Source organism: Salvelinus fontinalis, chromosome 11 (assembly GCF_029448725.1).
Source record: "Salvelinus fontinalis isolate EN_2023a chromosome 11, ASM2944872v1, whole genome shotgun sequence".
Taxonomy (NCBI): domain Eukaryota; kingdom Metazoa; phylum Chordata; class Actinopteri; order Salmoniformes; family Salmonidae; genus Salvelinus; species Salvelinus fontinalis.
The window spans coordinates 28,565,977-28,578,059 of record NC_074675.1 but is presented as its reverse complement, the minus strand read 5'-3'; the positions used below and the strand labels follow the sequence as shown (position 1 = coordinate 28,578,059).

General features: G+C 40.2%; 1 protein-coding gene across 1 annotated transcript; it reads left to right on the top strand.

Annotated features, from left to right (window-relative positions):
* The first annotated feature begins 10,117 nt into the window (after positions 1–10,117).
* LOC129864814 (cornifelin homolog A-like) lies at positions 10,118–11,575 on the top strand. The gene is made up of 3 exons (XM_055937101.1): positions 10,118–10,512; positions 10,604–10,761; positions 11,058–11,575. Exons 1-3 carry the CDS (start codon positions 10,284–10,286, stop codon positions 11,271–11,273), a joined length of 603 nt encoding a protein of 200 aa, XP_055793076.1. The 5' UTR covers positions 10,118–10,283; the 3' UTR covers positions 11,274–11,575.
* Positions 11,576–12,083: the final 508 nt, after the last annotated feature.

Sequence of the window (12,083 nt, the reverse complement as noted above, 5' to 3'; positions counted from 1 at the left end):
ATTTTTGTAATATCTATTGGAGATGATTCCTATCAATTATGTTGGCCAAATTAACATGCTCTTATGCTGGTTCGTAACCAGATGGGAATTTACCACATGAACTGAGAACTCCACTTGAACTGCCCTCCAACTCATAACTCCCAGTAGGAAACTAATTTATCATCCTGAGCTCCCACTTCTCCAACATTCTGTCCTCTGACGTCACATACTAAGGAAATGACCACGATAACAGAATTTTCGGCAATTAAATGCAACAACAAAACATTATTTATAAAAGCAATCTATTAATATGGTTTTTGAACACTATAATTTGTTTCCTAGCATGATAGCTGTACTTTTAGTGAATGGTTGACACCGTTTATTTGCTATCAGCCAATCAGTGTTTCTCAATGAGTTCAAAGCACGTAAATGCATCTAACTGGGGCCGCAGGTAGCCTAGTGGTTAGAGCGTTGGGCCAGTAACCGAAAGGTTGCTGGATTGAATCCACAAACGGACAAGGTAAAAATCTGTCCTTCTGCCCCTGAACAAGGCAGTTAACCCACTGTTCCCCAGTAGGTTGTCATTGTAAATACAAGTTCTTAACTGATTTTCCTAGTTAAATAAAGGTAAAAAATAGTTTTACTACTTCACAACTGGAAATTACCACCTACCCACTTGGTTATGAACATAGCATTATGGCTAGCCAATTTTGTGGACCACTACATGCCACCATTAGTCTATGGGTGGTCTGCAGTTTCTCAGTGAAATGTTATTCAATGAAGTATGCAATAAATCGGTATGACACTTCTTACTGCTCTAAAATCTATTTGGTAGAGAAACAACATTTGGACTGATTTTACTTTTCTATGCATTATTAGAATGTCAGGCATAATTCAGTTAGGAAATGCAGCTATTTATATACATTTTGCAACATGTAAAATGACTTCAATTTCCAGTCCTAGTTGAAGAGATAAAAACAAAAGCTTGTAACCACAGAGTCCCCCCTATTCTACCCTGGTTGGTCGTTATGAAAGGACCAACCTTACAAAAACCCTATCTGAGGGACCATGGATGTCCATGACAAGAATACGAGTTTCTTAAGCACAATGTTATGGTTTCAGCTCAATGTTATGGTCTGTCTGTGATAAAGTGCTGCTTTGCTTTCTTGACATCATAATAGGCCAAACAAGTCCTACAGGCCCTAGTTGTATCATACCTGGACTATTGCCCAGTTATATGGTCAAGTGCTGCAAAGAGGGACATAGGCAAATTACAGTTGGCCCAGAACAAAGCAGCAACATCTGGCCCTTATATGTCCTCGGAGTGCTAATATCAATAACATGCATATCAATCTCTCCTGGCTCAAAGTAGAGGAAAGATTGACTGCATCACTACTGGTCTTTGTGAGAGGTATTGACGTGTTAAAAGTACATAACTGTCTGTTCAATCGGCTAACACACCTCAGACACTCATACATACCACACAAGACTTTGAAGAGACACACACTCTAAAACGCACACTCTACACACGCGCACTATTCTTAGTAATGAAATGTAGTATTGTAATATTGTAATGTAACAATGGAGCAATGTCAATTTGTATAATGCAAAATGTTTTGTATGATCTAATGTTGTATCTCTGTTTGGACCCCAGGAAGAGTACCTGATGCCTTGGCAACAGCTAATGGAGATACTAAAAAAATACTAAATACTAATTATGGACCAGGGCCTATATTCAAAAAGCATCTCAGTGTAGTAGTGCTGATCTAGGATCAGGTCCCCCTCCGTCCATATTATATTATTCATTATAATCTCAAAGATCAGCACTCCTAGTCTGAGTTACTTAAGATGACATTAAGGAATATGAAGTACCAGGGGGAAGGCTCGTCTGGCCTGAGGGGTAAGCTGTGGTAACCAGACATGAGGGGTCACAGGTCAAAAAGAGTGACAGCTATAACAACATTGTCACATGTGTCTGACAGACCTATGATTAAATACATCCTTTGGTTGAAAAAGAGCAAGTATGGAGATGTCGTTGCGTTTTCTTTGCTCCATGCAGGAGGAAGACAGGTCCCAATGGGCACACCACATCACTTCACCATGTAAATGTGGGTAATATTTGGTTGAGGCGAGAGATTTCAACCTTTATTCACCCACTCAAAAAGACAGTCAGAAGTTTCTTGAATTCCCTATGTGTTATTACTATGGAAAAACAATGTGTGATTTTTGGTTAAGTTGCCATCTAAATGTGTTATCACTGTGCTTTCACCCATTTAAAAGCTTAAAAGCACAACAAAGTTCAAATGGAAATACCATATCAGATATTTTATATTTATACAACAACATAATGTATTATCACTGTGCTTCATCTAATCGCACAACTAAATGACCTGGATTATAGTTGAGATCACATTAAAAGTACATAGCGCAAGTGATCAGTGCTGTTCAAGATTCTGATAGATTATTATAGCAATTGTGAACATCTCCACAGACCTGCGACCTTTGCCTGCAATCTTGAACATGCACGCTTTCTATAATTACATAAGACATTTATAGTTACAGTAAACAAACCTCAAAATATGGTCATGGATGTGTTACTAATTTTAAGGTTGAATAAATACAGTTACATTCGTTTGTAAGGTAGCCTTAACTTTAGGCTATTTACTGTTTTACAAAAGTATTAATGAATTGTGCTTGGTTGACAACGCAGACAAACATCAACATTTGAAGGATATCTAATACTTGAATAGTTTCATCTGAGCCACTGGTTTAATTCTATTCTTGAACTTTTATTTTTGGTTTAGATGGAGAAGTGAAGCCAACATATAATTTGTTAACTTGTCAACAAGTTAGTAGGCTATTTACTGTAAAAGTGTAATTGAATTGTGTTTGGTTTTCCACGTTTGAAGGAGATATTTTGTGCCACTGATTTAGTCTGGCTTTAATTTCCAGTTTGTCTACAATTTAATAATTGATATTTTGGATTCATGTCTCCATCTCAACCAAGAATCAAAGTTAAAGAACACAACTAAATACAATGAAACCTTATTTAAAGTGCATTTAAAGTTTGATTTGATTTAATTTATTTTTAATTTAGATTTTTGGTTGAGATGGAGACATGTATCCAACATATAAATGATTAATTTGTAGACACACTAAAGCCAGACTAAGTCAGTGGCACAGATGGAACTATCCAAGCAGAAGATCTCCTTTAAATGTTGACATTTGGTTGCATTGACAACCAAACACAATTCAAAATCCAGTTTGTCTCTAAATGAATCATTGATATGTTGGATTCATGTCTCAATTTCATCCAAAAATAAACATTTTATTAAAGGTTTGTCTACGTTGAAAATGTGTTACAATGATCAAATCAAATCGTATTTGTCACACATGCCGAATACAACAGGTGTAGGTAGACCTTACAGTGAAATGCTTACTTACAAGCCCTTAACCAACAATGCAGTTTTAAGAAAATACAACAAAAAAAGTAAGAGATAAGAATAACAAATAAAGAGCAGCAGTAAATAACAATAGCGGTTGAAATGTCACCCTCAAACAAACAAAAAACACCCTCAGAATAAAACATCAGTTGATAACTTTTTCAAATCCAATGTATTTTCTACATAGATTCCTCATCACAACATTGATTCAACCATTTTGTGTCCAGTGGGGTACTGCATGTCCAGTTCAGCCATTCCAGACATCAGCTCAGTCAACTAAAGAGGTCTGCTCTCAGATTTCCTCAATGCTTCTCTATGGTTGGTTGAGCAAGCTCAACAAGTATCCATTGCATCCAATGATAGATTTGGGCCCATTTTACTCTTACAGTACGTAAGAGTATATTCCCATAGTATGATTGATAATTTAGTAATTCACATATAGGCTTATAGAGAGCTTTTCTTAAACCCAAACACTTTATATAGCATTGGGCAAACTCCCCCTTCCCCCACCAATAGTTTCCATCCACAACCACATAATAAGGCATAATACCATATTGCTGATATTTGCTCAATCTCAGGGCGTAGGCTTGCGGCCATGGCTTTCAGAGTCAGTAAATATTAGCAAATACATTAGTAAAGGGTGACATACACAGACAATAGTAAATGTGCTGCCCTTAACAGTAACGTAGTATGTAACAAGGCACTTTTGATCCGTCGCAATCACCTCCATCTTAACACCTGACAGTCCCCAAGTCAAGACCAGCACTGACCTCTCAATAGGTGGGTCATTTTTCCTTGTTAACTCTCTGATGTTGTTACATGGACTGTTATTACAACATACATATGACAGCAAAGACATTACTGTGTTACACAAAATGGACACCTATCCGTGTGCTAGAAATCAAGATTGATTAACGATTCAGTGTTTGGTTTATGCCAAGGTGCCATTTCAGTTCATATAAATCTAGCACTTTGTGGCATCTGCTGATATTAAAAGGGCCTTATAAATACATCTGATTTAATTTGATTGATGTACAATAGTGTTTTGGCTGTTACAAGTTAATGTACAGTGTACAACAATGTGATGACTATGGTATGGAAACGATGTGTTTGTCACGTTCCTGACCTGTTTTCTGTTGTTTTTGTATGTGTTTAGTTGGTCAGGGCGTGAGTTGGGGTGGGCATTCTATGGTATGTGTTTCTATGTTGGGTTAAATGTGTTGCCTGATATGGTTCTCAATTAGAGGCAGGTGTTTGACGTTTCCTCTGATTGAGAACCATATTAAGGTAGGCTGTTCTCACTGTTTGTTTGTGGGTGATTGTCGCTGTGTCTGTGTTTTGTTGCACCACACGGTACTGTCTCGTTCGTTCGTTTGTTCGTTTTTCCTGTTCGTGCGTTCTTCGTTATATGTAGTTCTCATGTTCAGGTCAGTCTACGTTGTTATTTTGTAAATTATCAAGTGTAGTTCGTGTCAGTGTTCGTCTTGCCTATTAAATTCATTATGTCTACATATCTCGCTGCGTGTTGGTCCGATCCACGCTCCTCCTCGTCTGAGGAGGAGAACGAATATGACGACCGTTACAGTATTTGATGGACAGTATTTGATACCATTCCACTAATTCCGCTCCAGCCTTTACCACAAGCCGTCCTCCCCAATTAAGGTGCCACCAACCTCCTGTGATCACAACATCAAATTTAATAGCCTGCATAAAACTCAAAAAGTGGTATTTTCCTTCTAGACATGTTGTGATCTTAGCAGAGATGGCAGACATTGGAGCAGTTGTCTCTTTGCCTGCTGCGAAGACATGGGCATCTGTAAGAGCACAAACCTGTCTGTCTGTCTGTCTCTGTCTGTCTGTCTACCGTCTGTCTCTCTGAGGGTCAGTCCTACCTCAATTCCATATTGAAATTAACTCAAATTATGATCATGTAAGAAGCTTTCATCAGCGCTCTTTAATCTGTTGAACTATAACCTCATAAACACCCAATCCCTCCCACAGGATGCTGTGGCTCCTGGTGCTCCTGTTGTCTGTGGTGTCTCACGGCCAGTGAGCTTGGCCAGTGTGCGTGTCTCCCCCTGCTGGACGTGTTCGACTGTGCCCCAGTCCCATTTGTTGCTCTGTCTATGAGTAGCTCTGAGGGAGAGTTACCACATCCAGGTAAATACAACAGGTGTCATGACAACTACAGCTAGGAGTTTTTCCTGACCAAGTAACCATACCGGGAAAACCTCTAGTTTGCGCTAGTTCTAGTTTTAAATTCTCTCTCTGTATGACCGGCAGACAATTTCTTAAATTGGCCTACCCCGGCCAAACCCTAACCCGGACGACGCTGGGCCAATTGTGCGCTGCCCTATTGGGTGGGTAGTGGGCTGAATGTCATCACAACTGTCCATTACAGACAGGTCCCTGACCTATTCCTGAATTTCTCTTTCTCTTCCCTATAGGGGTCAATGTGTGATAACTACCTAGTGGTCACATTCTGCAGGCTTTGTGCCTCGTGTCAGATGTCTCGGGAGCTGAAGACACGTCGGATTTTCACAAAGTCAAATTAATTTGTGTTATATGGTTCATGGTGCTTGTATTTAAACCAAAGTAGATTGTTTTGTACATCAGTTGGGGTCTCTATAAGTTACAATATCAGGTCCTAAACCTAGCATGAAAGTGCATCCTTGTAGCGGTGTTGGCTAATAGAGTCAAAATGCTTGCCTTGGGTTAAATTGAGCCAATGGCCGCCATACCCAAAACAAATTATGATTACATTTTGTCCGTTTTATGCATAGTGTTTTTGCAGTGTCATGCGTATAAACTCAAGATAGTGCATTATTATTATTTCAGAGAAGACATTGTCATGCATCTTCCGTGTATACAAACACAAAACAAGACGGGGCCTAGCCCTTCTTGAGGTTCTTGAGAGAGCAACCAAGGTAGTGAGAGAAGGGAAGAAGTCCATTCTAGCAGCAGCAAGGGATAAAAAATAGACAATGACACTGAATAGGTACATTGACAACAACCAAAAAATGTACCGGTGCGAAAGATAGGCTATGATAGAGTAGCAGAGGCACTCAAGGTCTTATCTGATGACATTGGGTCTGAGCTCGCAAAATATATCAAGAATCTCACAGACCAGTTTCATGGTACTTTTTTCAATCTTTAAAGTGTGTCTGTGCATACGGATGACTCAGCAATATACACGTCAGCTACTACAGCAACTGAAATGACTGCAACACTCAACAAAGAGCTGCAGTTAGTTTCAGAATGGGTGGCAAGGAATAAGTGAGTCCTAAATATTTCAAAACTAAAAGCATTGTATTTGGGACAAATCATTCACTAAACCCTAAACTTCAACTAAACCTTGTAACGAATAATGTGGAAAGTTGAGTTGACTAAACTGCTTGGAGTAACCCTGGATTGTAAACGGTCATGGTCAAGACATATTGATACAACAGTAGCTAAGATGGGGATCTCTCCTGGCTCAAAGTATAGGAGAGATTGACTTCACTACTTGTATTTGTGACATGTTGAATGCACCGAGCTGTCTCTTTGAACTACTGGCACACAGCTCGGACACTCATACCTACCCCACAAGACATGCAACAAGTGTCACGCTGTATAATGATATAAGACACGCGCAGGAATACGTAATAGGGTTTTTTATTTTCTCCACCCAAACAAAAGAGTGAGGTGTAAACCTCTAAATAATACACAGGACGAGACCCATTAAACAAGTGCACAATAACACGTAGCATGGAAGCCGATACAACAGCACAGGTGCTCACAAGACCAACGGACATGGTAACAATAACCGACAAGGACAATGGGGAACAGAGGGCACATATATCCACATACTAATCAGGGGGAATGGGAACCAGGTGTGCGAATTGAGACAAGACAGTTCAGGGTTGGTGGTAATGAATCTAGTAGAAGGCCGGTGACGTAGACCTCCGGAGCTGGTGAATAGAATGAGCAGCAGTACCAGGGGGATCCGTGACAACAAGAGGTTTCTTCACAGTCCCAAAGTTCAGAACAGACTATGGGAGGCGAACAGTACTACATAGAGCTATGACTACATGGAACTCTATTCCACATCAAGTAATTCAAGCAAGCAGTAAAATTTGATTAAAAAGCAGATAAAAATACACCTTATGAAACAGCGGGGAATGTGAAGAGACCTCTGGTGGCATGTCTTGTGGGATATGCATGGGTGTCTGAACTGTGTGCCGGTAGTTCAAACAGACAACTCGGTGCACTAAATGTGTTGTGAAATCAGTTTTGAATGTATTGTAATGTTTACACAATTTTATAAATGCCTTAATTTTGCTGGACCTCAGGAAGAGTAGCTGCTGCCTTGGCAGGAACTAATGGGGATCCATAATAAATACAAAATACCAATGGGCTTAGTAGCCTCAAATGTTGAGAATTTGCCTATGAATTGGCATATCAAACAACATCCCTGTCCCAAACAACTGGTCAAGAAATGGAAGGGTAAGTGATATTGAACAGGGGGGTCTACACTGAGTATATTTGGAACACACCTAAATTTGGAACACGTTCCTAATATTTTGTCCTCGGAACAGCCTCAATTTGTATGGGTATGGACTGACTCTACAAGGTATCGAAAGCATTCCACAGGGATGCTGGCCCATGTTGACTCCAATGCTTCCCACAGTTGTGTCAAATTGGCCAGATTTTCTTTTGGTGGTGGACCATTCTTGATACACATGGGAAAATGTTGGGCGTGAAAATTGCAGCAACGTTGCAGTTCTTGACACAAACCAAAGCGCCTGGCACCTACTATCATACCCCGTTCAAAGGCACTTAAATCTTTTGTCTTGCCCATTCACCCGCTGAATGGCACACATACACAATGCTTGTCTCAATTGTCTCAAGGCTTAAAAATCCTTCTTTAACCTGTCTCCTCCTCTTCATCTACACTGATTGAAATGGATTTAACAAGTGACATTGATAAGGGATCATAGCTTTCACCTTGCTTCATCTGGTCAGTCTATGTCATCGAAAGAGCAGGTGTCCTTAATGTTTTGTGCCAAGAGATCACTTGGAAACACCTCATGTTTCAGCATGATAATGCATGGCCCCATGTTGCAAGAATCTGTACACAATTCCTGGAAGCTGAAAACATCCCAGTTCTTCCATGGCCTGCAAACTCAAGAGGCATGTCACCCATTGAGCATGTCTATGATGCTTCGGATTCATGTGTACGACAGCGTGTTCCAGTTCTCGCCAATATCCAGCAACTTTGCACAGCCATTGAAGAGGATTGGGAAAAGATTCTACAGACCCCAATCAACAGCCTGATCAACTCTAAGTGAAGGAGATGTGCTGCGCTGCATGAGGCAAATGATGGTCACACCAGATACTGACTGGTTTTCGGATCCACGCTCCTACCTTTTTTTAAAAGGTTCAGATGCATATCTGTTTCCCCAGTCATTCATGTGCCATGTCCCATGCCATGTCCCAGTCATTATGACCAATTTTTTTTATTTTAATTGACTGATTTCCATATATGAACTGTAACTCAGTAAAATCTTTGAAATTGTTTCATGTTGCATTTCTATTTTTGTTCAATGTAGATATCTTTGTTAGAAAGAATACTGTATTTCCCTTGATGTAGCGATTCTAAATGTAAAAGATGAACTCTTACCCCACTCTCACCTATGACAATGCACAAGTGATAGTGACACACACACACAGGTTCCACCCACCACACAGATACATTTGGTTGCCAGAGAGAAACCCAGGTATACACTAACCTGTACTCACCTGAGATATCATTAGCTGTGTGTCGACCCATCCGTCCATGTGAATTGAATTCTGTGTATCCAGCCTTGTTTTCTGCATCTCCACCCCTCCGAGACACGCCGTAGACCTGACCATCACCATCACCTCCAGAAGCAGGTAGGCTGAGATGTATTTTGTGGTTCTTCGATGATAAGTAAAATTGTATTTTTATGTCATAACTGAAAACAGACAATATTAATGTTGATGTGCAATGTGAGGTATCTTTCAAACAATTTGGAAAGAAAAATTGTTTACAAAAATATAGTGGGTTAAAATATCATTAGCAATATCATTACCATTAATGTGGTTATATGATAATCAATATAGTATAGCTGGTAATTTGTATGTGAAATAAATGATGGATGGTGTTTTTGAAATAATAACTTTATATTCAGCTGTAGAGGTGTTGATAAGTTATTAATAAGAGACTGAACACTGTCATTGCATATAGTAATACGTCAAAGTAAATGCTAAAGTTATCATAGCAGAAAATCTGTGACATTTACAATAGATCAGAACATTAACCGCACACAAAATTGACCCATTCTGTGAGTACCTAAACCAGTTTATAACCACACCACAATTGAACCACAACTTCAATTGTTTTGAGTGCTCTGAGAGACCAGTTCCGTAGTCTCTAAAATCCCAGACCTAGAGCAACACATAGGCAACAGCACTAGTGAATGCTGGAACATTGTTAAAGTGGGAGGCAACCCATCTGACTAGCAAGACTACCAGTTCCCTAGAGATGAATTGAAGGGGAGGAGACGTGCCTCTGTTCTTCTGTTTACTGTGAAAAGACCAGACCCGCCCCTTTGAGCCGAGTTTACACATACTTCCTGACAACCAGCCTGCTACTAGAGTTTTAGCTCGTCATACCAACCAATAAACACTATTGTATTAGCTACTGACCTGCTTCCTTTGGCAATAGTGAAAGGAGATGTATTCTTTGTGACCTCAGAAGTTTAAATTCCAGGAGTATCTTAGCTGAATAACCTGATAACAAAAATACAATTGAATAATTGTGTATTGAATCAGCAAAACTCATGTGGATATATATTCATGCATATTATTTTCAGTTCCTCATATAACTCAACTCCATATTACCTGGGCAGATCTCTGGCAGTGCTTTTGATTTGCATTGTCCTCTGTATATCCATAGTGATGGCAGTCCAGCCCCAGCCGATGGCTGTAGTGAACATACAGCCAGGCATGTTTCGGGCCCCTGCTGACATAAAGACTGGGGTGTGGAGCAGCAGCATCTGTGACTGTTGTGATGACATGAAGATCTGTGAGTGTTTTTAATGAGTCTGTGTGTGTGTGTGTGTGTCCGTGTGTGTGCATGCGTGTGTGAGTAACTTTGTCTGTCTGTCTCCTGTCAGGTTGCTTTGGGTTCTGGTGCCCATGCTGCCTGAGATGTCAGATGAGTACAGACTTTGGGGAGTGTTTCTGTCTCCCACTGCTGGACATTTTCGTCAACTGTATCCCAGCTGTTTCTCTGGCCCTCCGGAGCACCATGAGGGAGAGATACCGCATCCAGGTAGAGTGAAACACCCCTGACATTACTCTTTGCTGATATCGTAACATCTCCTATTATACAATTAACTAGTGCCTCATACACACAGAGCTGTCAGGTGATGCTAGACAAGATCAATAAATACATAATCAAAATGACTGCAATAATAGGGCCAATGGCGTATATTATATAATTGAATAGGGTCAGTGGAAGAGATGCGATCATGGGAATGAAAGCCATTGTATTCACATGATCTGACAACCCATCTGTCTAATTAATATCTGTCTCATATCCTCCCCACCTACCACCACCGCCTGTAGGGGACCATATGCAACGACTGCCTCTTGGTCGCCTTCTGCACCCCCTGTGCCTGGTGCCAGATGGCCCGAGAGCTGAAGTTACGTCAGCGCACTCACCTCCTCTGCCATGTCCCATCCCCTGTCCAGATCAACATGCATCCCCCTCAAGCCCTTTCTCCCCCCTCTATGTATCTACAGCCTATGCCTGTAGGACACTACACCTCCGCGCCACAATAGAATATAGCCAGCATAAGCAAGAGATAAATTAGGGGGTTGTGGATGAGTGCCATTCTAGAATGTGAAACAGGCAGCACAGCCAGCCAACAGTGCATCACATAGATATCTGTTTTAAAAAATTATAGGAAAGCAAACACTTTTAGAGAAATCTTAACATTATCAGGAAATCATAACACTATCAGAATGACATTGATTGCAATGAATGAATTAAAATATAAACGTCCTTAATGTTTTATATAGCTTGTTAGACGCTAACACTTAAAATTACACGATTAACACAACCATGCAACTACGGTATCTGATTCATGTACCATACCAATTTTGTACTTTAGAGAATATTCATTTAATTAATAAAATATTCTTACTTCAATTGTCTGAAAATGAATTATTTGGGTGTAGGTATACTGACACGTGTGAGCATCTATTTACATTGGTTAGCACTGAGCAGCACATGGGTTGAAAAAAGAAGACCAAAATTTAGTCGATTTACCGGAAGATTAATTTGAAAATCACCTTGTTGTGATTAGGCCAATTCGTTTTGCATGGGTCGGTTCCCAGGTTTATGTGGAGATTTCACTTAAGGGCCAATAGAATGGTCTAAAATATGCATACTCTGCCAACCCGGGGCACCAGGCCTTGCAAAACGAGCTGATCCCTTTTTTCTCCTCCTTAAATTCAATTTTTTTTATGCCAGTTTGTCCAATCAAGCTGCGTATTTGACGGCGAATATTTTACTGGCAAAGCCATTCACCAATTAAACTTGTTAGTGGGCGGGACTTGTTGCATTGTTAAAAAAAACGGACGTGAGGT

What these genes read in the sequence shown, in the direction of transcription:
- LOC129864814 (XM_055937101.1), top strand. Translation starts at nt 10,284, where the DNA reads ATGCATATTATTTTCAGTTCCTCATATAACTCAACTCCATATTACCTG. An exon ending in TTGTGATGACATGAAGATCT is followed by an intron (nt 10,513 to 10,603) that starts GTGAGTGTTTTT and finishes GTCTCCTGTCAG; the next exon opens with GTTGCTTTGGGTTCTGGTGC. An exon ending in GGGAGAGATACCGCATCCAG is followed by an intron (nt 10,762 to 11,057) that starts GTAGAGTGAAAC and finishes CACCGCCTGTAG; the next exon opens with GGGACCATATGCAACGACTG.